Source organism: Lathamus discolor, chromosome Z (assembly GCF_037157495.1).
Source record: "Lathamus discolor isolate bLatDis1 chromosome Z, bLatDis1.hap1, whole genome shotgun sequence".
NCBI classification, from domain to species: Eukaryota; Metazoa; Chordata; class Aves; order Psittaciformes; family Psittacidae; genus Lathamus; species Lathamus discolor.
In genome coordinates this window covers 13,002,495-13,027,943 of record NC_088909.1, presented here as the reverse complement: position 1 = coordinate 13,027,943, position 25,449 = coordinate 13,002,495, and the positions used below count along the sequence as shown (strand labels likewise).

Genomic DNA, 25,449 nt, shown 5'->3' with positions numbered 1-25,449 from the left:
GTAACTTAAAACAGTGTACTACAGTCCTTGAAAATTTTGTGCTTCCTTTTGCACTCCTTAGCTATAGTTTTCTGAAGGTGATAGTTGTCTACATTACACAGTTTTCTGAATATATAAAAATGAAAACTTCAGTGATTCCCTGAAAACAAAACAGTCCTTATGCTGTACCATGGTAAACATTCTTTGGAGTCTTGTTTTTTTGACTCATGTAATAGTTTAAATGTCTAATCTAGTTTCTTGCTATTTTCTCTTTTTGTTTGCTGTTCTTAAACGCTTTCAAAAGGTCAGCACTCATTTTTGAGTGTTACATCGTGTACCTGTATGCACTACTGGAGGTACTATAATGTCCATGGGGGAAAGGAAAATTAGCTGATAGATTGTAGGCACATAATCACTATTGAGTGTATGCCATCACAGGCCTTCTAAAGAGCCTGTGTGCTATTCCATGTCATCCTCTTCTAGGTGCTTTAAAAGGAGGAGTTTGCTTTATTACGGCAACAGAGCTACTACTTCTGTCAGGTGGGCGGGAAAAGTTTTGCAGAAGTTATTTTTTTAGCTCTGCTGAGAATTGAAGGATGACAACAACTTCTGAACTTAAACTGTATACCTTACTAAAATATTTTTGTAAGAATGAGGAAAGTAGTGGTATAGATTCTTAGGGAAGCACAGCAGGATTACTTTTATAACCTCCTGCAAACAGTCAGCCAGGGTACCTTTACCAGCTGCTTGAGTGATGCAGGTGTTTGACCAAGTCACATCTTGTCCATTGATCACTGGTAACTAATGATTAATACTAAAAAATCCCCTGTTCAGAACCAGACGTTTTCAGGGTAACTGTGAATCCTGTATCTGTTATTGGTTACTCCCTTGAGGATTTGTAGTGTTGTTCAGTTTAAGTTCATGTGCCTTGCTTTTGTAAGTATGGACTGGGTAACCTGTTTGATTCTTAGTTAAGAAAATACTGTCCTGTAACAAGATAGACGGCTTTCTGAAGTTTGTTTCATAAAATATCTTGCCTTATTCAGACAAAATTTGTACAAAAATTCTCCAAAATATTTGGAGAATCCTAGAGTTGGGTAAGAAAACCACATTCAACTCAATAAAGAAAAAAAATTCTAAAATGTTGCTTTTGAACAGTTTTTTTTGTACTAAAAAGTGTTTGCCTTTTCTTGGTAGATTGTCAAAGCAGTTCCAGATTTGCCTTTCAAGGAAAAAACAGAAGTCCACACAGACAAGTATGGTGCAGTGTGTTCAGTATTTTAAGGGGTTATGTAATCAAAGGCTTAAGAGCTGTCATATGTTTCCAATTTATTCTCAGCCAGCTAAAAGGGTGGAGGGTAAGAGAAGATGTGTACACATCTTCTTAGATGCTTTTAGGGACAAAGGAAATTTGAAGCTGCTGGTACTTTATCCAGACTACAGTAAAAATAGCAGTTCTTTTTAAACAACAGCTTTGATAACAAGGATGTGATGGGGAAGTATTTTTCTGCAAACTAAATGTCTTAAATTGTTTTATTCTTAGTGTGATTTATAAAGTTCTCAATGGAATACGACTACAAATTGATTTGTGCAAAGCTTTCTCTGTGCTGCATAGCAGTTGATGAATATGTAATGAACCCAAACCCTGTTTCTTTTAATGCAGTTTGTAACTGATACAAAGCTATAGTGTCTTCTTTTTTGAACTTTAAGAAGCTATTTTACAGTGCAGTCTAATTCTCTTTTAAAGTTGATGGATCCTCCAGTTGTCTTCGGGTTAAAAAAAAATTAAAAAAAAAAAAATTGTAGGATTATTTTCAGATACCTGAAAGCTAATACTGAATTCTGTTTCAAAAATGGTACTATCTGATTTCTTCTTTTATGTTCAAGGGTTTTCCTTCTTGAAACTACAACATCAAAAATATTTTGAGTTAATTGCTTTATGACATTTTAGAAATATCTGTGATAGTTATAATTTCTACTGTTGCATTTATGTTGGATTTGGTATTTGCATGGTTTTCTCAGGCTTCAGCAGTGCTTAAATGCTGATCTTCTGAAGGCACTCATAGTTGAAGAGGACCAACAGGTATTTCAAGGACTTCAATTTAAATTTTCATTTACCTTCTCTTGTGGAAATGTGTTGTGTGTTTGTGGAAGGTTGTGGTAGTGTTGGGGCTGCAGGGATGGTCTTTGTGTGGTCTTTGTGGAAGGAGGTAAGGGGCTAATATCAGCTGAATCAGTGACAGGACCCACTGTAGGCCAAAGCTGAGCCAAGCAGCAAAGTTGATGGTACCTCTGTGAAAACATGTTTAAGGGCAAAAAATAAAAAGGAGGGAACAAAAAAAAGTGGGAAGCAGAGACAGTGCCAAGGTCAGAGGGGTGGAAGAAGCTCTGTGCTGGAGTAGGTGTACCTGAAGGGACTGCAGTCTGTGGAGGACCCATGCTGGAGTGGAGGAAAGAAGTGAGAGGGAAGGAGCAACAGGGAGAAACTGCCATGTTATGACTGTAGTCCCAGCCTTGCAGTGCTCATTGCCGCAGTGGTGGGACTGACTGTAACCTGCACTGATGAAAAGAAAAGCCTGACAGTAGGGGAGGAAAGGTGTTTTCCTGAAATCTGTAAATGTTTGTTTCTTTGGGTTTGTTTTCCAGTAGCCAAATCAGTACTTGGGTATTAATTGGCAACAGATGAAGTTAACCTAAGGTTGAGTCTGATTTGCATATATCAGTAATTAAGTAACAATCCTGTCTCTGTTTTGACCCATGAATCTTCTTGCTCACTCTTACCATTTTTCTCCCCCATCCCTCTGAAAGGGGAGAATGAGAGAGCAAGTGGCTGTGTGGGTCCTTGGCTGTCAGGCAAGGGCAGCTCACTACAGCAAATTTTACTAGTCATTGGTTTTTAGTTGTATTTTAATTTTGTTATAGCTGACTGCTAGTTGTACACAGAGTATCTAGTGCATTCTCTTAAGTGGTTTAAGACAGTTGTGCTGAGACAGTCTTGATAAATCTATAAGAAATAACTAATAATGAGTATTTGTCTCACCACCGGTCTGTGTAACTTGGCTATAGGTAAGAGTCATTTAAATGTATTTACAATTTGTTTTACTATTTTTCATCAAAATACCATTTTTTAAATACAACAATTGCTTTTTGAGTCATATGTAAGCTAAAACACTTTCATTAAGTATGGCCTTTGTCATCTGTTATGGTTCCAGAGTTCTAAAAATCTTAGTGAAGAAAGAAACTTTATCTTTCTTAGTAACAAAATTGAGCCATCATCAAGTCTGGAAACAGCACCACTCTTTCATGAGCTCAAAAAGGTACTGCTAATGTAATATATTAGATTGAATCTCTTTTAAGTCTAGTATCACATCACAACTTCAGATAACTGGTTATTACAGTAATACCTAATTTTGATAGAGGAGTGTCTAGGAAGTTCTTGGGGTTGGATAACTGAAGCGTCAGAGAGATGCTGTAAGAATTGTATGTACATTCTTCTGGTATATCAGCCACTGGCACAAGTCATGAGATTCAAATTTCAATATAATTAATTCAACCCAGAATAACTGTTTTCATATTGCACGTTAAGGACTTTCATCATGTGGGTCAAAAGCTTTTAAATTGTAAATGTTGTTTTTTGTTGGTGTTTTAAGTTCGCTGTTTTCATGTGGAACTCTTATTTTTCTCTTTCTATAGGAACTTACTCTAAAAAAATTTTTAGGCCCCAACTTCACAGAATCTTACTGTTGGCCTTCTGTAGCTCGAGGATGTGATGTAGTTGCTGTCTCATATCAGGGAAATGATCCTTTCATATATATTCCACCACTACTTACTTTACTGCAGTTGGAAGGTTGCTACAAAGCCTTTACAAACAAGAGTGGAGTATGTATATTTTGGAGTAGTAACAGGTTTTCTGATGTGCAGATGTAGAATAATGATCTGAAAGGTTGTGCATGTTCAGAATGTATACATTTAATGGGAACTTACTGGGTGATCTCTGTAATTTCGTGATGCTTGCCAGTTTAAGTAAACCTTTTGCTTAGAGCGTTACACAGATGGACCGCATGAATGTGGGAGTCTAAAACTTATTTATCAAGTAATACCTAACAAGTTGTTAATGTTACATCACTTTGATACTTAATGAAGCCTTGCTTTTAAGGGGATAGTATGCAGTAATTAAACGAAAAATTGTATTGGCTGTTCTAAATATTGTGATTTATTTTTCTAACTTGTATTAGATCACAGAAACAGAATTACTGAGGTTCTTAGGGACCTCTGGAAATAGCCAGACTCTGAACTCTTGTCTGATACTATGCTGTAAGATTTTATATGTATGTATGTATATAGCCACTAGCACTTATTTTATGTCCTGGATGGAAGAAGGCACAACTTGTTTTTGAGCTGCTGAAAACATACGAGAGATGCTCCAGACAGTTTCATCCGATGTTGATAATACTTGGGCAGAACAAAGCAGCAGCTAGCAGTGTGAAAATACAAGGCTGTAAGAATACTTTCTATCTTAATTATGCTTGAAAAACAATGTGGGCTGCTTTAATTGCACACAATTGTGAAAGAAGCAATTTATACTTCAGTTTCTTGTTCTATAAAGTGGTAATTCTGTTTCTTTAATGGTATAATTCTGCAGTGATACATGGAGTGTTAGTAGTGCTATTTAGCATTACATGGTATTAAAGCTATTTGAATATCTGTATGTTCAGCATCTTATTGCTTAGTTTTGAGTTACAACAGTTAGTCTTGAACCAAATTAGTGGTATGGTTTTGCTGAAGATCATGCTGCATAAGGATTAATTGTGGACTGACTTGACTTAGAACCAGATTTATAACAGCTTTATTGATTTATGAGCATCTATTGCTGGTCAGAGGTACTGTATCTGTCAGGGGTGGAGTTAATTCTCTTCACAGTCTGTATGGTCCTGTGTTCAGGATTTGAAATGGAGTTCACTGTTTCAGAAACTCTTATTACCCACTCAGGTCTCGAATACATGCAGGGGTAGAAAAATGCAAGCAAACTAAAAGTGACTGTTGACCAGAAGTTGTAGAATGGAGTTCAGTGTTCTCCATATTAAATAAGCGAATAAATAAATACAAACATACAAACGCCCCCCAAAAAACAACAGGACCCAAAAAAAACCCTGCAACCCTCCCAACTTGTGGTGCCTCTTGAAACGCAAATGTGGCCTTATTAATAAAACTACCAGGTCCTATAGTATCTTACTGATATTCTCTCAAGTTGTAAGTTACTGTTAACAGTCTTTTCTTCCTACTTTTAGGTGAAGTAATCGTGACTACACCGTATAGCTTCCTGAGACTGTTTGAACATCACAATTTGTTTTGTCGACTTTGCCATCTTGTTCTTGATGAGATGGAGGTGCTGTTCTCTGATGCTGCTGAACAGGTAAATGGCTGATACAGTCTGCTGGTAAAATGTTGTTTCAGTTGTGCACAAGTTGTGAAAACAGTGGCACATACTGGGGGAAAAAAACAGTCTTCCTCACCCCCTGTGGTAGGGTTGAGGTAAAAAATGGAATTTAAAGAAATCATATCTGTATACTTCTGACAGAAAGAAGCGCGGGGAAGGTGGAGATGTCATTTGTTATATCTGTCTTTGCCTGCTATACTTGTCCTTTTTTTGATGTATTTGGTTGGGTTTTTGATTTGTTTTTTTTTAAACTTAGCTCTGTTTTTTCCTGTTCTGCACTGCTGCTCCATTGTTCTGTCTTCATTTGCTGTGGATGGTTTCCCAAGGACTTGCTTTCTTTTTTCAATTTGGTAGCAGTAGTTTGGATGTAGGGATCTTAAATCTGCTTTAAAGACTTCTATCATCTATGTGTAAGAAACTTTTTTCTTATCAGTGCTGTTTGAAGAGTTTCAGTTCAGGAACCATCTTTATTGGTAAGTTTCTCAGTCTCTGCAGAATGAAAGGCAGAAGTGAGTCAAATAATCAAGGGATCAAATAATCTTGGAAACAATCACAAAATCTTTCCTTGGGCCTTAATGTCAGTGCAGTCGAAAGCAGAAGCTGATCCCAACTCTGAGAATCTTGGAAGAACAGCAGCATTAAGTTTCATCTTGACAAGGGTGTATATATTGTATCAGTTTCAAACTGTTGACTTATGGAATTGTCTCAAACTTGAATAAGTTTTTTTTTTTTTTATTGCTGCTTTTAGGCTTTGTAGGACAGATGCTTTCTGTTAGTATTGCAGCATATTACATCAGTGTGCAAAAAAGGCTTACCCATCTTTTATATTCACTGTCATAGGTTTTTGGGGGTTTTTTTGTTTGTTTTTTTTTTAATCATTAACTTATATTAGCTGTTTAAAAGTTGATAAGATTAAAGGACTGTGTTTCTAACTGCGAAAAGCTGTAGAAACATCTTAATAGAGATTGCCCAATTTGCTATGTGTGGAGCTGTTAAGTGTGCCCTTGTAGCACCAAAGCAAGTCATAAATTAGATTAAATGTCATCCTTATCCACTGGGGCATTCCTTTTCTCTGGTTAGGCTGGTCATTACGTTGTGTTCCCCTGCTTCTGGAGGCGGTGTGCAGGTAGTTTGTAAAATACTGTGCGTGCTGTCTGCCATTTTTGTAGGATCTTCTCAGCTTCTCAAATGCATCAGTCTTGACTAGAAGAAAGAAGAGGTGCTCCTTCAGAGGGAAGTGATAGTTTGATAATGTTGGGGTTGTTGTGGCTCTTCTAAAGCATTGTGTTGCAGAAATGTCATACTGTTAAAAACAATCCTACTCTCAACAGTGCCAGTTTGGGAGAGAGCTCTTATAATTGTGGCAGACCGCTTGAATGTTTCTTAGTATCCTAGTATGGTAGTGCTTTGCCAGAAATCCTGATGCTCTTCCACAACTGGACTGCTTGTCACTCAAGTCAGATAATGTCATCAAGAATATATTCATTCTTAGTGATTCCCCCCACCTCTTCACCCCACCCCACTTTTTTTATAAATGATTTTATGACAACTCCCCCTTGGAGGGAGGGGTGATTGCACTGGTGAGTTTGCTTGTCTTCTGTTTGCTTCCTAGTTTTTGCTGACTGCCTCTGACTTCTTGGTTCTACATTTGCCTGGGCATAGTATTTTTCAGATTTCTAAAGATTATTTTCCTGAGATTTTCTTCTCTGGACAAAATCCTCTCTGTGTGTGTATGCTGTTCCTCCATGCTGTTCTGTTCCTTTGTTCTTGCTTTAGAAGTTGTTCAAATAATAGGACACATACAAGTGCACAAACCAAACACTTTGGTTTGGGATGTAAAATGCGTGTTTTGCTCTTGTGGTGGTTTTGAGACTCGGAAAAGCAACGTGCTAAAAGTTTACTTCTTCTTGTTACATACTGTCTGGAATAGAATAAGAGACTAGAAAAGAAACTTTTCTTTACAGGTTTTTACCATATTACGTTGTTACAAGAAAGCCACTGTTAGTGAAGAGTGGGAGTATTCACCTCATCAGATCATTGCTGTTGGAACTTGTTGGAATAAACACATAGCACATTTGATAAAGGAGTTCATGAATGATCCTTATGTTGTGATAACAGCTATGGAAGAAGCTTCCATCTATGGAAATGTGCAACAGGTAAAAATCTGGGTATGATGTCACTTTGTTTACTAAGATGTTTTGCTGTTTGTACTGATCAGGGTCAGTATAGGTGGTTGCTGATAGGATTGCAGCACTACCCACTTAAAATAAACTAACTCGGACTGTTCAGGTGCACCTTCCACATACGAACTGAAGTGACTCTTGGAAGACCTCTGCAGGTTAGTCACTGGAAAAGTTGAATGTGTTTTGCCTTCCTTTGTAGGACTAATGTGAAGATATTCCCTCAAGAAATTCATTGTTTATGCAAGTGAGTCTGAATTTTTTGTGAAGTATTTGCAAATGGTATAGTTCGTGACCAGAATTTTACTGAGTGTTTTTACAGTTGTTAATTTTGTAATGGTTAATCAGGCAGCGGCAGAACTACAAGGTAAGTTATCCCAAGACAGCTCATAAAATACGTGTTCTACTGCTGTGTGCAACACAATACAGAACTTAACTTGACCTAAAATTTCCAGAAAGCTATTATATATTCTTAGGTGTCTTCTCGTTTAATTTCCAGTCAGTGTGGTGTAGCCCTTAAGAGTAATACAAAATACTGTAACTGTGATCTGAATTATTCTCAAAATGTAGTAATTTTGAGAATACATCATATTACGTATCTCAAAATGTAATAATTTAGGGATTGAGAATGTTGGGGAATCCCTAAGACTAAGTATTCTGAGCATATCATGAAGTTGAAAAAACAGCACTTTTTGTGAGAAGTCTAAATAATGGTTTGACAAGACTGAAAATGTCAGTGTTTTGGTGCTTTTCAATTATTAAGAGTATTTCTGGTGGTACAGAATGCTATTCTGTGTGCAAGAGGGTGTGAGGATTTTTTAGTGGCACTTGAAAATGCCAAATTTAGATTTGTAATTCACCTAAAATGAAATTAATAAAAACCTTACTGGGGGATTTTGATTATGTGATGAATTTTAATTATACATATGTCTAGGAGAATTGAATATTAAAGACAAGATATACCACTTACTGCAGCTAGCATTTACTAGATTAGCTTTGGTAGAGTGTAGCAATGCTTAGTGCTTATTAAAAGGAAGAATTGGTAAAATATATATAGATTACATTATCAGCCCTCTCTTTTGTATCTATTTTTAGGTTGTGCAACCTTGTGTGAACAGTGAGAGAATTTCTGTGTTACTTAAAATACTGGATTTTACCCACAGTAATCCTCAGAAGGTGCTGGTATTCACTAATTCAGTAAATGAAGCAGATGTGATTCATGAGGTAAGAAAGCATTTAAGTAGTAAAGTGTTCGGGTCTTTTTTAATTGCCAAGGTGTAACAAACTAAAATGCCTTGTCTTCTGAGAATAAAGGAAGAATGTGAATTTGGAAGTTAATTATTTCTGCTAAAAATAACCTCGAAAGCTGCCCTTCTGCCAAGCAGAAGAAAGCCTGACAGACATTAATGTCTGGTAGAGAATGCTTCATTATTCACTTCTTCACTATGTACTGCCTGTCAGATTGGACCTTTGAGTTGACTGTACAGTCTTTTTTTCAACTGGAAGTTCTGACAGTTTTCTTAATTTTATATACTCTTCCCAGGAGTGGTATGGGAAAACTTAAGCCACCATATTAAGAAGTTCTGCTCTGTTGCTTTCTCCTCTAGAGTAGTTGAAATTGTAGTCAACTTTCTCTGATTTGAAAAAAAAAAAAAAAAAAAAAAACCCAAAACATTTTCTGTCATCCTCTGAAAGTTCCACCAGAATTCAGTTAAGCTTCAAGTTGTAGGGTGTTGGGGGGAAGATAGCACATTTAACATGTGTTTTCTTAAAAGCTGGTATAAAACTGCCACAAAGTTACCTGCAATAGAATATGCTCAATTTTTACACCTTTTTTGTGGAATTGTATACTCAGCATTTCAGGGATGGAGATTAAGACTCCTTCTGCAAGTGTTCTTTCCTCAGACATTATAGCAATGGAAACATGTAACAACATAGCAGTAAAAAACAGTCTTTCTGCACTGTCTCTTTACTAGTTCTCTAATAGTGCAAAGTAAGAGGAGTGCAATCTGATTTGACTGGGAAGCAGTTCTGTTAAGCCTGAACAGGGTGATGCTGATAATGGGGATGATATTGCTAAAGGCAGCAAGCTATGAGGGTATTTTGACTTAAAATCTTCAACTGTAGTTCAGGGATGGGATAGCAAAAGGATATGGACTGTTTAGATGTCATAAGAAGACATGTCAGTCCTAAAACATGGAATGTATTCCCTTCCAGAAGCTGCAGTAGATCCTGTGATATTTAAAGAATTATTCTTATGTAAATGTTGATGTGTTTGGAATGTTTAATCTTTGAATATAGTTAATGGAAGCAAATCTGGTCTGTCTCACAACTTTGACATGTTTTCCTTGAATATTTGGAGGTTAATTTCTTCAAGCATATCAAAACCAACCCCACCACCGCATAAAGAGAGAGTGCTTGCTGATGCTAAATAAGCATAGAAGCTGTTGATAGTAATCCTTTCAAATATCTTAAATAATCTACAAAAATATTTTGTTTAGTTCATTAGACATACCTGTTTATCAAATAATGAAGGATTTTGTAGTGATTAATGTGTAAACATTGAACTTGAGAAATACATAAAGCCTTTGAGAATACTACATTCATGCAAAGTGTAGGTAGATCAGTGAGGGGCTTTCAGTGCTTTTTCTGAGAGACTGAAACATGAGCCTGCATATTGTTAGAATCTGCTTAGAGAGGACACCTTAATGGCGGGAAAAGCTTATGTTTAATATATTAACCCATAGAAACCTGAGTTTTTAGTTTATACAGGAAATTAATATAAATCTCCATCATCTTGAAATTTTCTTTTCATATTAGCAACCTACATTTCACTCTTTTACATGTCTTTTTTTTTTTTTTACAGTAGCTAAGATATGCTAGATACTAATAAGATATACTGTTTATTAGAGTTTTAGAGCAGTTATTGCTGTACTGGAAGAATGTGTACCTTTTTACTTTGTCATCCAGGCACTGAAGAGCAACTCAATATTCTCCTTGAAAATACATAAAGAGAGCAATTCCAAGTACATCTTAGAGCAGTGGACAAAAAGGTGTAATTCTGGCAGTCCTGTTCTGCTGGGTGAGTGTTTTTGTCTAGTTGTGATTATGTCTTCATGGTCCCTCATGATTCTGCACTAAGTACTTACACTAGGTTATTTCATCACCTCCACAGGGTCAGTTCCCTGTGAATTATTTCTAGTTACCCCTCTGCTTATTAGTGCTACAGCTGATACAGCTAGTCTTCTTTTCCTTTTTTTTTATTTTCTTTTTGTTGTTTCTGCGTCACAGGGTTAACTGCTTGGAGCAAAAACCTTTATTTATTAGAGGGAATGTAAAGGGCGAGGGTTTTAAGCATTAGCTAACAGCACTACTAGTACTTTCAAAGAATTCCCATGATTTCACAATTTTCTCGTACTACAGAGGATATTTCCATTGGAAATCATTTAGCGACTCTAAAGACTTACTGTAATAATTTCCCGTATGTTCTGGTGGAATTGTATTTTGTATTTTTCAGGTTGTTTACAGTAGCAAAAATTCTTACCCAATTTCAAACTTAATTTTTGTCTTGTTATGCATCAAAAGCAAGAAGATTGACTTACTTCTGCTTTGCAGGTTCATATAAAGGTGTTAGCAGGTGTCTTACTCTCATGAAGTACTTGGCTGTGGGCAGTTGTTTATTCTGTGATATTGATACAAGATACAGAATTATACTGGATTATTAGAGACAAAATTGTATCTGTCATACACTTACGAAATTTATTGACTGAGGAAGTACAATGTTTTATGTAAGTGTATTGGGAAAAGATCTTTTAAGTCAGTGCATGGGGAGAGGGGAATGGCCACTGTTAATGTAATGTAATACTTCAGGTGCTTTAAGTACTGCAGTTACCTTACTTATGTGTATAAAATATCTGCTTAGTCTCAACAGATGACTGCATGAAGTCTTTGGGAATTACAGATGCAACATGTGTGATACATTTCAGTTTTCCTTCTCCAAGAATCTTTAGTCAGCGTCTACACAGCATGTCTGACAACTTCTCTAATGTGAGTAAATCTTTAATAGGTGAAGAATACATCTGGTTTTTAAGTGATGGATACATAAAAGCTTTTTAAAAATGTGGTGGGGTTTTGGTTTTGGTTTTTTTTTTTGGTTTTTTTTTTTAGGATTCTTCTGTAGATCAGGAACATACAAAGGCAAGGTCAGTCATTTTGCTCACAGAAAACAGTGACTATCATGCACTTGAGATCCTGCGCTTTTTGCAGCACGCAGAAGCTGAAATTCCACCAGAACTGCATGATTTTAATGCCAAGATGCTAGAAGCTGAAGAAGATAAGAAATTTTCAAGGCCGCTGTGTACCTATCTTAAAACATTTGGGATTTGCAAGTAAGAAAATACACAGTTTTCTTGAAACCCATACCAGTGCAGAAAGGCATAGTACGCCCTGGGTGATGACTGCTTCTATTGCCTTGTCGAATTTTCCTGTTGGATATTTTTATTCAGACCAGGTTTTGTTTACTATTTTCTGTTGCATCTGTTTCACTTCTCGGGCACCTGCCTAAATGTACTTGAGGGAGCTTTAACTGTTGTTTTGGTTGGTATTTTAACAATAATTGTACAAGTTTTGTGCTTTACTCTCTCCCATTGTCTTCTGGCCCTTCAGGAGTGGGTAGGCAGATAATGACTTCTCCGAGTTGTAACTGGATTGTAAGTAGTGCCAGAAGGAAGAAGCTAGTGTGTTCTCCAGCACGACTTCTAGCATAGATAGCTGTTGTTGCAAGTAACAAAAAATTCAATGTTAGTGTTTACTTTATTCTGAAATAAGTTTTCTGGTGTTTTTTGTTATGTAGACTTATCCACCAAGAGCTTTTTGGCTATTTCTGTTTAATCCCCAGAGTTATGGCTGCTATTTGAGACAGAAATTGAATACTGAGGACTGATTAACTTTGTGTTTTAAGCCATTGTAAATCACATCAAAATACTTTAAAACTGAAGAGATAAAAAAAAAAAGGTTTTCTTCTAAACCCCTGTTTCTAATATGTAGGAATAGAACAGCTTGTCCAGATCGCCATAAAATTAATATGCAAATGGATATACCCCAGAATATACCTGATAAAATTCTACAGGCACCTGGATGTGTGACAGTAAGTTATTATTTTTCTTAGTTTTAGGTACCACAAAGACGTATCTTAAGTAGCTACTTAACATATGACCTTTTGTATTACATTAATATTGCTGTAGTATGTATACTACACATTTTGAATATTTGTTATAATTGAGCCTTTTTCTGTTTCTCCTCGCATAAATAAGCATACCAGACTTCTTACTTTACCTCAGGTTTTCTTCTGCACTGAGGATTCCCATTCTGTGGGAAGAGGGCTTATGTTCTTTTTTATCCTTCCCTCTATAAATTGAGATCCTATATCAGAATTAACACAGGTTAACATTCCTGTGAATTTCTATTATGTTTATGGTAGAGGAAAAGAAATTTATCTTTTGGAGTGAGGAGAAATGGAAGATGATGTGTGTTTTGTTGGAACCTAGGAATTTTTTCTTGGCTCATCTGTTCATGCAGACTTGCTGAAAAACGAGCATATGCTGGCCTTGTCATTTGAAATTAGCATTTTCATTTGCAGTATCCACAGAAAATGGGATACTGCAAACTGGGTTAACTGCTTCATCTAGAAGGTAAGTGAACAGCTTTTGCCTACTCTTGCAAGTAGTAGAGGAGCCAACAAGAAGAGGTGCCATGCTCAACCTCATGCTCACCAACAGGGGAAGGCTGTTGGGGAAGGCTGGTGGGGAATGTGACACTCCAGGGCAGCCTTGGCTACAGCAGTCATAAGATAGTGGAGGTCAAGATCCTCAGGACAGTGAGAAGAGCATGCAAGCTCACTACCCTTGACTTCAAGAGAACAGACTTTGGCCTTTTGAGAAACCTGCTCAGTAAGGTCCCATGGGATAAAGCCCTAGAGGGCAGGGGGGCTCAAGTCTGCTGGTTGATATTCAAGGATCACCTGCTCCAAGCTCAGGGGTGTTGCACCCTGACTAGAAGTAAATGGGTCAGGAAGCCAGGAGGCTTTCACAGCAGGAGCTGCTGTGAAAATTTAGAAGGAAAAAAGGAGCTTATAAAAGGTGGAAGCAAGGACATGCAACCTGGGAAGAATACAGGGACATTGTCCAGGAAGTTAGGGACCAGGTTAGGAAAGCTAAGGTGCAGCTAGAATTGAGTCTGGCCAGGGATGTGAAAGATAACAGGAAAGGCTTCTATAGGTTTGTCGCAAACAAAAGACAGACTAGGGATAAACTGGGCTCTCTCTGGAAGCTGTCGGGAGAACTGGCTACCCTGGATCTGGAGAAGGCTGAGGTTCTCAATGACTTCTTTGCCTCAGTCTTCAGCAGCAAGTACTCGGACTCTACTCAGCAAGTACTTCTGCTGTAGTCTTGGAAAGCAGATGCAGGAACTGTGAGAATGAAGACCTTAGGCCCATGGTAGGGGAGGATCAGGTTAGAGATCATCTGAAGAACCTGAATGTGCACAAGTCCATGGGATCTGATGAAATCGATCTGTGGGTCCCAAAGGAGCTGGTGAATGAAATTGCTGAGCCACTGTCTACCGTATTTGAAAAATCATGGCACTCGGGTCAAGTTACCACTGGAAAAAGGGAAATAAAACGCCCATTTTCAAGAAGAGGAAAATGAGACTTGGGATACTACAGACCAGTCAGTCTTACCTCTGTGCCTGGCAGAATCTTGGAGCAGATTCTCCTGGAAAGCATGCTAAGGCACATGAAAAACAATGAGGTGGTTGGGGACAGCCGACGTGGCTTCACTAAGGGGAAATTCTGCCTGACCGATTTGGTGGCCCTCAGTGATGGGGCTAAGGAACTAGTGAATACAGGCACAGCAGTTGATGTTGTCTACTTTGTCTTGTGCAAAGCATTCGACACTGACCCACACAACATCCTTGTCTCTAAACTGAAGAGACATCAATTTGATGGATGGACCACCTGATGGATAAAGACTTGGCTGGACGGCCACTTGCAGGGAGTTCTGGTCAACAGCTCAATGTCCAAATAGAGATAGGTAACAAGTGGTGTCCCTCAGGGGTCGGCGTCAGGACCCATCCTGTTCAACATCTTTGTCAGCAGCATGGACAGTGGAATTGAGTGCGCCCTCAGGAGGTTTCCTGATGACTCCAAGCTGTGTGGTTCAGTTGATACACTGAAGGGAAGGAATGCCATCCAGAGGGACCTGGACACACTTGAGAGGTGGCCAGTGCCAACCTCATAAAGTTGAACCAAGCCAAGTGCAAGGTCGTGCACCTGAGTCAGGGCAATCCCAGGCACAGCTATAAGTTATGCAGAGAAGAGATTCAGAGCAGCCCCTAAGGAGAACTCAGGGGTGTTGGCTGATGAGAAACTTAACATGAGCCAGCTTCAGTGTGCGCTCACATTACAGAAACCAACTGTCCTGGGCTGCATCCCTAGGAGTGTGACCAGCAGGTTGAAGGAAGTGATCCTGCACCTCTGTTCTTGTGAGACTCCACTTGGAATACTGTATGCAATTCTGGTGTCCTCAGCATAAGGACATGGTACTGTTGGAACAAGTCCAGAGGAGGGTCACAAGGATGATCAGGGGACTGGAGCACCTCCCATATGAAGATAGGCTGAGAAAGTTGGGGCTAATCAGCCTGCAGAATTGAAGACAGTGGAGACCTCAGAGCAGTATCTGAAGGGGGCCTACCAAGGATGCTGGAGAGGGACTCTTCATCAGGGATTGTAGTGGTAGGACAAGAGGTAATAAATTTAAACTTTAAACAAGGGAAGTTCAGGTTAGATACAAGGAAGAAGTTATTTGCTGTGAGGGTGGTGAGGCGCTGGCACAGGTTGCCCAAAGAATTGTTAAATGCTTCATCCCTGGCAGTGTTCAAAGCCAGGTTGGACAGAGTCTTGGAAGACATGGTCTAGTGTGAGGTGCCCTACACATGGCAGGGGGTTTGAACTAGATGATCTTAAGGTCCTTTCCTAACCCCAACTATTCTATGATTCTATACTAAGATGTCAGTGTTTTTTGAAAATCATTCTGATACAGAGTGTTCTAACTGGGCCTTGTTGGTTTGGTGGTTTGTTGTTGTGGGGTTTTTTTGTTTGTTTTTTTTTTTTTTTTAAGTTTTGCAGTCATGAAACCATTGTGGTTACTGGGTTGACTTTGTTATGGTAGTTCTTCACATGCCAGTAATAGTTTGTATCTCCAGCTCCTGTCACCTGGCTTTTAGGTCCCTTCTATACTGGAGTGTCTTCCTGTACAGCAGTATTGTACAGTTTCTCTCTTGTCTCCTTGTTGGATGATGATTGCTGAGGGAAAGCATGTAGACATTGGTCCTTCCAAAGTTTTAGCCCTTGGGTCTAAGATGTGCTGGGTGCGTTTTTCCTGTCCTGTCTTCTGTAGAATTTGTGTGCCTTTATGTCATGCAGTTATTAGGTGTTAATCCATTCCCAAAAGTCACAGGTTATGAGAACAGAAAATAAGGAGAACTGGGTGGATTCTTTAGTGTCAGTCCATTTCTACCTAATAAGCTTTTGTTGAAGTGAGTTTTCAAACCCTATGACAACCTACATGTATCTGGTTTTAGTGCCTGAGACCAGGACAGGTTTCATGACACTATTGCTAGAAACATGCACTTACATGTGGTGCACTCAAGGCAGCAGGTGTGACTTACCCTGTTTCCTCGTTTAATTCTGAATTCAGAATTGTTCATAAGAGTATGAATAATACACTGACAACTAAATCTTCTGAAATGGGTGTATGCAGCAGCATCTTTTTCTCCTCTTCAGGCTGGAGAGAGGTAAGTGGTCTTGAGTATGAAAGCTTAACGTAATTTTTAAGAAATCGTGTAGTCCTTCTTTCAGGTGTTTTTTTATTTTCAGATACTGCCTCTCCACGTTGTAAGTGCAACAAATTACTTTGGTCGAATAGTAGATAAGGAAAAGGACCAATACACAATTCTTGCCGAAGAAATTAATGAGTATTTTGAGAACCCGAGTAATAGAATTTCTGTTACAAAGGTGAAGGCACTAGCATTGTATGGATTGTGTGAGAAAAGACTTTTTCACAGGTAAATGTGTTGGGTTTTTTTTTATCTGTGTCACTTCTCTAAACTCTTACCATTTCTAGTTTTTTTAAAAAAGTAGGCCCACCTCCAAAATTGGGGGAAAAAATAGATGCTATTCATACCTTTAAAAACCTATTTGTAAGTTACTGAATGAAAAGCAGAATGACTATCCATGCATGTGCACACATAGTTAAATGTTTTGCTATGAAAACATGGTTTTCTAAATTACTAGATTAAAAAACTTTTTTTCAGCTAGTTAGATGAATAATAATTCTGTGTACCTTTTCCTACTGTATGAAGGGTTCAGGTGTTAGAGATATACCCAAAAGAGGAGGAAAATCTGTTCTTCGGTGTCAAAATTAGATATATAGACGAAGGCAGAACAAGTCAAGTTCAGAGCTGTCAGCTGCTTCATTTGCCTGCAAGGTTTCAGTGCCTGCCACCTCAGGCTGTGGAATTTGTAGTTTGTAGAGTGAAACCCATTGATAACGAAACTGAATGGAACCCAGAGGTAATATTTATGTTTCTGCATGGTATTTCCTTTGTTCTATAATTTCTGTGCATTATTTTCTACAAGAAAACAGTAATGAACTGCAAGCTTAGTTATCAAATCTCATTGCTTGTTAGTATTAGAAATAAATATCTTCTACTGGGACAAATTCTAGTAAGTCACTTGTATGTTTTCCTACAAAATAATAAAGTGGCGTTTATGGGTTTTTCTTCTCTGGGGTCTAACAGTCTGTGGGGTGTAGCAGCAGAAGAGTAGCCTCTGTAAATTGACTTGTGTTGGAGTATTCCTCCATTAAGTAAGATCCCTCCTTAAAGGCTAATACTATTTTAACCTGTGCTAAAGTTGGAGTATTTCACTAGTTTACTCAAAACTCTTTTTATTTATTGAATGTCCTTTTCATTGTTAAGCTCAGAAGATTGTTTCATTATAATTAAAATAACTATATAATTACATTCGTGTTCTCAAATGCAGTGAAAACTTGTTTTTCATAGGTGACTAGTTACATACATCACAAAATCAAAGGAAAACCACATGAAGCAAAAATAGTACATACCTTGGGAAATACAGCTTGGGTTGACCAAATGGTAGGTATAGAACTGTACCATTACAAAATATTTGTATCTAAACTCCTTAAGAATAAACCGCAATTCTTCTCTTTCCTTCTGTCTTTGCCTATTTTAAATTTCTGTGGGGTATTCATGTGTTGGTTAATTTACTGTGATGGTGTCTGAGCAGTGGAACAGGCTGCAGACAGACTGTAATATCTCTGTCATTAGAGATACTCAGAAGCACCTGGGACATGGTCCTGGACAGCTGACTCTAGGTAATCCTTCATTTTATGAGCAAGTGGTTCTGTGAGGAGTTGTTACCAAAGGTAGCTCAAAGGCAAATTGAGGGATTTTTACTTTGAACACAAATGTGGAGAGGTTCCTGTTTGCAAATGAGCTGCTTATAAGTATAAATAAATGAGGTATGTTTAAAGCTTAGATTTGGAGAGACACTGTTTATGAGCTGTGGTTTCCATTTAGTATGTTTTGTCATTCAAGGTTTGTGTAACCAGGTTGTCAGAGTTGAAGATAACAGCCATAGAATACAACGTTCGGTCTGAGATTTTGTCTACAGGTCTGGGGACTGACAATCCAGAACATATAACGCAACTTCAGAAGTTGTGTGGACACGTGAAATTATTAGATCACACAGAGAACTTAGAGTCTTTGTAAGTGTTTACAATTTTTTTTCAGCATATAGGTTATTAGGGGAAAAAATTGTGTTATTTAACTGGGTATTTTCATTATTAATATTACTGAATGTGATTTTGATTTGAACACAGACTCTAGTGTTTATGGTATGTCTGCTTTCCTTTAATTATTCCTTAGCTGCATAAAAGACAATCAAAGAATAGATTGGGTTGGAAGGGACCTTAAGATCCCGCATTATGAAAGGAAAAACATAAATTCTAGAAAACACTTAACTGGTATTTGATGCAGATATAATTCAGAAATTATTTTTAAGAAATACACAAAAGTTGAATTTGCTGTGTTGTATTTTACCTGGCCTCGAATAATTGTTCAGTTGAAATTACTCAGAAAAGCTGATAAGCATTTTCTGAAGGTGAAGTGATTAAAGGCATTTCTCATTTAGGACTAAAATTACTTCAGTCTTGCCTTAATTACTCTGGAGGTAAATTAATATGACGTGTCAGTTCTGAATGAAGATGGCTGCACAGGTATTTAATACTGAATCTTCAATATGAATTAATTTTAAAGTATGTATTTATGTGAACTGAAACATTAGGTGATAGCTTACTAGACTGGTTTCGGTTCTCTTATGCCACTGGGTGTTTGGAGGTGATAGAAGGAGATTTCGTTTGAACAGATGATTCAGTGTTTCAAAAATAATGTGGCCCTGTGTTCTCAGTAATGCTTTGACAGTGAGTTCCAGTGCTGTTGCTGGTCGTGGTGCGTATCTCTGAGCTCTCAAGTAAATTGACTCTGTTGCAGTGTTTCATTTTGCTTGAGCCCAACTAGTGGCTGTACAGCCGGGAAGCCATAGGTCTGTGGATGATAAATTAAGAACTTTGAGTATTCTGAAATCTTTACTTTTCCAAAATTAGAATGAAATATGACTCAAAAGCCCGCGAAACTACTAGAATCCTTTGTGAAAGGGAATAATTTTTCTGTCTAGGACTGTCACACACAGGAGGGTCAATAGACTTATTTCAAAGGAAATGCTAGTACTACCAGAATTTTGAATGTTCTCCTAGCTTAGATTTCTGTATAAATGCTTCTTTCCAAGATACTGAAGTTCAGCAACCCTGTGGTGGTATTTATAATTTGTAGAAGTGCATTTCATCAGGGATTTTTATATGTATTAAAATGAAAAACTTAATTTCAAAAGGCTTTCTAGCTATGATTAGGAATCCTTTAAATCTTAAACATAGTTAACTATTTTCATTTTACAACGTATTTTTCTGTGTTCAGAAGCATAAAGGAGGATACAGCTGATCCAGAGAACATCTCCAATGCGGAGAACATGTCCAATCCACAGAACATGTCGGCACAAGGAAACTCTACAGAAAACTGTAATTCTTCTAAGATTACTTTCAGGACTCATTCATGTGGTAAGCATTTTTAGGATTTCCAGCAATTTTGAAACTTTAAGGATAGGTGCTTAAATGTCAACCTAAATGTCGTATTACAAAGTGCAGCCATGTAGCTAATGTTTAGAATAAGCCACAGATACCTTGTAGTTAGTAGCTTGGAGATGCTGCAAGAGTAAATCTCACTAATGTGGCTGTATTGCCATTTGGGAAACAGTTATTCCTTGAGAGACTAAGAACTGAATGAAATGTGTGAGTAGTAAATCTCTCCTGTAGACAGGGTTAGCATTTTGCTGTCAGAAGCCATAGGGTTTAAGGACATTGAAATGTGTTGAAAGATGAGGTTCTCTGGGAGCATTGTTCTCTGGGAGGTTGTTTTTAATTTTTCCAAGGCTTCGGATGGCTAAAAAAGAAAAGATTAAAGGGAAAAAAAAAAAAAAAAGCTCAAGGATGTGGTATTCAGTCAGAGGCTTAAAAGCTCAGGGCTTTGTCAGTTGCAGGAAGGGGACCTTGCAGCAGTTGGTGCGTGAGTTTAGAGCAGTCAAAGCTGAGTGATTTTAAAATGTTGCAGCAGGCAAAATTCAAATCAGATCATGGAGTGCTTATCATAGAAAGCATTTTTCCTGGTGTAGTAGTGTGACTGTAATTCAATGTTGTAAGTTGTGATGGTAACAGCAATATTAGTTGTTCCAACCCTGAAACTAACTGTTAGTCAGTGTCTAAAATTATCGGTTTTGGATTTCAAGTAAGTGATGTCCTGAAATGGGAAAAACCTTAACCTGACCTGGAAAACTGTGCAGTTGTGGTGGGGTTTTTAAATTATACCAGCCACAATACTCTTTTTAGTTAAAATTTTCAGTTGAATTAGTAACTTCATAAAATCTTTCCAAATACCAAGTACCCGGTATAAATAGCAAATATGGTCTTGCAGTGGTAATTTGCTTGCTAGCAAGCTATGTTTCTGGTGGTACTGGAGTATTCTGGAAGTGTCTGGTTTCTATAGTATAGATAAGTATAAAATATCTTTCTGATTTCTTTTTAGATGGTGTACGTCAAAGTAAGGAAGTAGAAGACACTACACTGCATCAGCACCAATGGTACAAAAATTCAGAGTGATTTTTAATGTGAACTGCCAAACAGGACAGTCGTCCTTACAGAAATTAATCTGTTTTGTGAGTAAATAGGTATAATATAGGTAGAAGTATTCTGTTACCTCAGTGTTAAGCTTGAGAGATTGACTGTTGCTGTTAGACATGTATGTACATACACACACATCATCTTGTGAATCCCTTAAGTAATTTCATTGCTCTTTAGCTTACTCCTGAAGGCTAACTTTATCTGTTGAAATTGTGTAGTCTTTGGTTGGGCACCAAAGTACTAGGAATGAAAACAACACTCTTTAAGCTTGGTTGATGGGTATAAATTCTGATTTGGACTTGTCTGGTTTATGTTTTAATCAAAGACTGTCCTATTTGGTGTCTGAATTACAGCTCAGATGCTTCTGTCTCTGCAGATTGGTATTTGATGGGATGAATCAGTTTTGTGTCTCCCCTTAATGTAATTCTGTTCTTACAAAAAAAAAACCAAAAAACCCTGATTTTATTCTGAGAATGTCTGCAACGCAAAATTATGGCCCATTTCTTTTTGTTTTCTGCTTTGTTTGTTTTGTTCTGATTGGAAGTGGATCCGTTATCCTTAACCCTTTGTGGATAGGGCAGTTTCTGTTGTTAAGTAATTTGAGCAGCATGCATTAGAAATGAATGCTAAGTTTAGGTTTATTTATGGTTGGGAGTATGCCAAGAGAAATCTTAAGTGTGGTTTGTGGGCAAAGTCAACTGACAATGGATCCTGAGAAATGTGTAAGTTTCTCACTTTGGGACTAGGCAGTGCTTCTCTTTGGTGACTTACAGTGTTTCTTCTGTTAATGCTAGTTATGGGTGACTAACATTTTCTTGTGCAAGTGTCAGAAATATTTTGTATTTTAGCCTTTTGGAAAAGTTCTTGGTAGGGTGATTGATTTGCGTTTAGTTGTATCTCCTGCAGCTTGGCTAGAACAGTTGCAGATCTTACCCCTTACGCAATACCACATTGAGATACAAGATAGCAGTTAAATAAATGAGGGTTTGGATGTGACTGAGGGTATGATAAGGGAAGTAACCTTAATGAACGGATATTACAGTCTGTTAACAGGATTTATCTTTTGCTGGTTAAAACCTTTCAGTGTTTGGAGGGAGACTGAGGCATAACAGCTGTAAAACAAGCAGCTGAAAATACTGATGAGATGTATATTCGTGTCTGTAGTCAGTTGAAAAGTTTGGTTTGTCTTTCAGAGGTTGGTCTTGCTACTGTTACCTTTTCTTTTGTTGTTTCAAGATCAGACCATGATAGCATCCTGAAATGGGGCAGTAAATTTGATTCCTGTAGATATCAAAATTAATTAGGTGTCTCCCCCCTCCAAAGACTGAGATCACACAGCTTTTGTAGCGGGCTTGACTGACATCCTGTCATGTACTTTTCTGTCACTTCTGTTCAGCTGAAAATCAGCTAGCTGCTTGTAACCTAATGGGAAAATTCTAGCTTATGCAAAACAGCTTCTCTGAAACTTGGGTTTTTTTTTCTATTTTGGAAAAAAAAAATCCAATTATTCTTTCTTTATTTTAGCTTTCATCCACAAATAAAGTGGTTTCAAAATGAAGAGACAGTTACAGTGAAGGTAGAAATAGCAAGTGTAGCTGACCATAAATGTGAGTTCTCTAAAGAGAAGGTGATTTTCAGGTAGGTTTAACAAATCTAGTATAATTACAAAATGTTTTACTGTCAGCTTGCATTTAATTTTTTTAAACCTTTTTTTATGATGTAGTGCTTGTTCAGGAGACAAATTTTATTTGGCTGACATGGAGCTGTATCAGCGTATACTTGCAGAAAAGTCTACATGTGTGATAAAGGATAAAGAGGTTGTTATTATTCTTGTGAAAGAGCAAAAAGGATCATGGTGCAAATTACTGAAGAACAAGGTGAAGTGGAAGTTAACTTGAGAGTTACTGTGTATTCTGAACGTATTCACTGTGTGCCAATGCAAGTATTTCAAACAATGTTTTTGTCAACAGAATAATCACGTGTCTCTTGATTTTGAACACTGGGAAGATTGTGAAGATGATAGCCCTTTTCCAGGTGGTAAGGAATGAATGAGTTGGTGTTTATAATGCATGAGATGATTAGCATCCTTGTTTCTTCATAGGTTTTATCTCAAATATTCTTTTATTTCAGATATATATGACAGTTCACTTGCTCAAACTCTCTGAAAACAGATGAGAGGACCACTAATAGCAAACTGTAGACAGCAGAGTAATTTTCTGTCAGAATAGCAGAAGCAGTTTAAAGTAGTTTTTAGTGGTTTGGCCTAGTTTGTAGTTTAAAGTTTGATTTTACTGTTTTGGTGGGGTTTTTAATACTACTACATATTTGTTTTGAAGTTTTTAAATTTTTTCTTGCTTTGTAAATGTTACACTTTGATAATTACTTCTAGGTACTAAAAAAATGTATTGCACTGATGCAGTATCAGAAGACTTGGTTGACTCTTCAGAAGTCAGTGGAACAGAAAGTGATGACTAATTTGGATACAGGTCTTCTTCCTCTGATAAGAATTATTCTTCAAAACAGTTGCTTGCATGAATATTTCCAGTAAAATTGATAAAACTAAACATACAGGTTGCAGAACTGTCCTTAATTTTAGGAGGAAACTAGTGAATAAACTCCTTACCTCTGGGCTCTGAGAACCTAAAGAAATACTCCTTAGAAGAACATTACGTATGTGTTCTGGTGCCTTCACTTTAAAATCGTTGGCTTTAATGTAAGTGTGCTGTCTAAACAGTAAAATCTAAAAAAATTGGTTGAACTTATTAGTAATTGAATTTACTTGGGTTGAATTTATTAGTAATTACAGAGCTTCTGGTTTACTTTGAGTGAATTTGCTATGTTAGCTGTAGTTAGTAATTTTTCAAAGTTTTCAAAGTTTCTACAATCTTGAGTATGTCAGTTGTTTCTACTATATTCATCCTATTCATATATATCAGCTTGTTGGCAATCATCACATTTGTCAGTTCTGCATGAAGAAATTATGCTGCAACTCCAACAGCAGTTTTTGTTACTTCATTGGAAACAAGTTGACTTGGTATCAAAGATTGTACAGTGAAGTTCACTATAGTAACTAACTGCTGCAAAGCTTCTCTGACAGTAGATTTAGTATGTTTGACATTTTGATTTCTTACAAATGCTCTTACTTCATTCCCTCTGAATTTATCTGAAACTCTTTTCTACTGTGCAAATGAACAATAAAATCTTGTCTGTTTAGCCTAAGGCTTTGCCTGTTTATATACCATCTTCCAGTAAATAATTGTCACTGTTAGATTTGTGCACATGCAGAGCATCTTGCAGTAAAGTAGTCATGTAAAAGAAATATATAATAAATTAATCTGGTATTGATCTCTTTGCATCTTTAGATTCTTAAAGCATGTTGTTTTCCCTGATGTAACTATATGGTGATTTAGAATAGAGATGAGAATTTACGTGCTCATTTAAAGAAGCCTGAAACATTGGGAAGCCTTTACTTCAAGAACAGAAGAAAGGCTGTATCAATACATTTATAGAATCATAAAATAGTTAGGGTTGGAAAGGACCTTAAGATCATCCAGTTCCAACCCCCCTGCCATGGGCAGGGACACCTCGCACTAAAATGACAGTTTATTTTTTTACTTGTGCTGACAATTTTTCTAATATTAGCATATAATAAAGCTGCATCTTTAAGAATACTTAATATTGTTGATGCCAGTGGAATACCACCATGTGACACAAAAAGTTGTAATTGTTAATGTATGGTTTAAAAAAAAAAAAAAACAGTGCTGTTGGAGGAACCTGATGACTACTGAGCTCAATTACAACCTTCTCCTGTGTACAGGTACTTGGAAAGCTGTAATTGTTGTAGAATTACTTGGGGAAATTGCTAATGTAACTGTTTTGGTCTTGCTCTGTGTTGGGACGCAGACAGACTTGTCAAATCACCTAAGTGAAAAACAGAGCGATGGGGCTGGGTATTTTCCTTCACAAGTTTTTGTTGTTCTTTGACTTGTCCCTTAATGGGATGATGGTCCATAGACATTGTTGAATGGACTCGTGCTTTCAGTATGAAGTCTTTCACAAATTAATTACATCAAACTACTGATAAGTGACTTGATAAAATTCCATTCTTTATCCATTTGCACAGAGTGAATATAGGAGCAATGTTACCTAGAATCTGTCTATACTTTTCTCAGCAGGGAAAGCAAAAGCTGCTTAAATCTGTATGTTAATGTAGTAGTATTTTTGTATTTTTTCATCAGCTACCAAATAGTGTTTCTAGGATGGTGAAGTTACCTTTATAAAGTCATGTTCATGCTGACGGTAATTTTTTTAATTAAAAAAATAAAATCAGCCTCTTCCTATCAACTGTGCTTCCCATTTTCATTTGATTCTCACTTCCTCAGTCTTCAGTTTTTTGATAGCTGGTGTTTGGTCTAAGAAAACTGAGAACAGTTAGCCTTGGTTTACGTTATTTCTGGCCTTCCTCTGTAGTCTGTTGAATGTGACACTA

The 25,449-nt window shown here is 37.3% G+C and overlaps 1 protein-coding gene across 5 annotated transcripts in view; it reads left to right on the top strand.

The window, feature by feature from the left end:
* The window catches only part of TDRD12 (tudor domain containing 12), a 36,646-nt gene extending 11,342 nt beyond the window's left edge, over positions 1–25,304 (top strand). For all 5 annotated transcript variants that reach the window (XM_065663670.1, XM_065663672.1, XM_065663673.1 and 2 more), the window contains 22 exons: positions 1,177–1,235; positions 2,002–2,062; positions 3,192–3,296; positions 3,673–3,858; positions 4,324–4,477; positions 5,268–5,392; positions 7,381–7,572; positions 8,692–8,820; positions 10,567–10,678; positions 11,519–11,643; positions 11,764–11,984; positions 12,643–12,742; positions 16,529–16,716; positions 17,014–17,224; positions 17,716–17,808; positions 18,271–18,440; positions 19,705–19,844; positions 20,866–20,920; positions 22,485–22,598; positions 22,684–22,837; positions 22,931–22,997; positions 23,350–25,304. In XM_065663670.1, coding sequence (XP_065519742.1) covers positions 1,177–1,235; positions 2,002–2,062; positions 3,192–3,296; positions 3,673–3,858; positions 4,324–4,477; positions 5,268–5,392; positions 7,381–7,572; positions 8,692–8,820; positions 10,567–10,678; positions 11,519–11,643; positions 11,764–11,984; positions 12,643–12,742; positions 16,529–16,716; positions 17,014–17,224; positions 17,716–17,808; positions 18,271–18,440; positions 19,705–19,844; positions 20,866–20,920; positions 22,485–22,598; positions 22,684–22,837; positions 22,931–22,997; positions 23,350–23,435 — 2,847 coding nt within the window. In that variant the 3' untranslated portion in view covers positions 23,436–25,304. The remainder of the gene's footprint in view (positions 1–1,176; positions 1,236–2,001; positions 2,063–3,191; positions 3,297–3,672; positions 3,859–4,323; positions 4,478–5,267; positions 5,393–7,380; positions 7,573–8,691; positions 8,821–10,566; positions 10,679–11,518; positions 11,644–11,763; positions 11,985–12,642; positions 12,743–16,528; positions 16,717–17,013; positions 17,225–17,715; positions 17,809–18,270; positions 18,441–19,704; positions 19,845–20,865; positions 20,921–22,484; positions 22,599–22,683; positions 22,838–22,930; positions 22,998–23,349) is intronic.
* Positions 25,305–25,449: the final 145 nt, after the last annotated feature.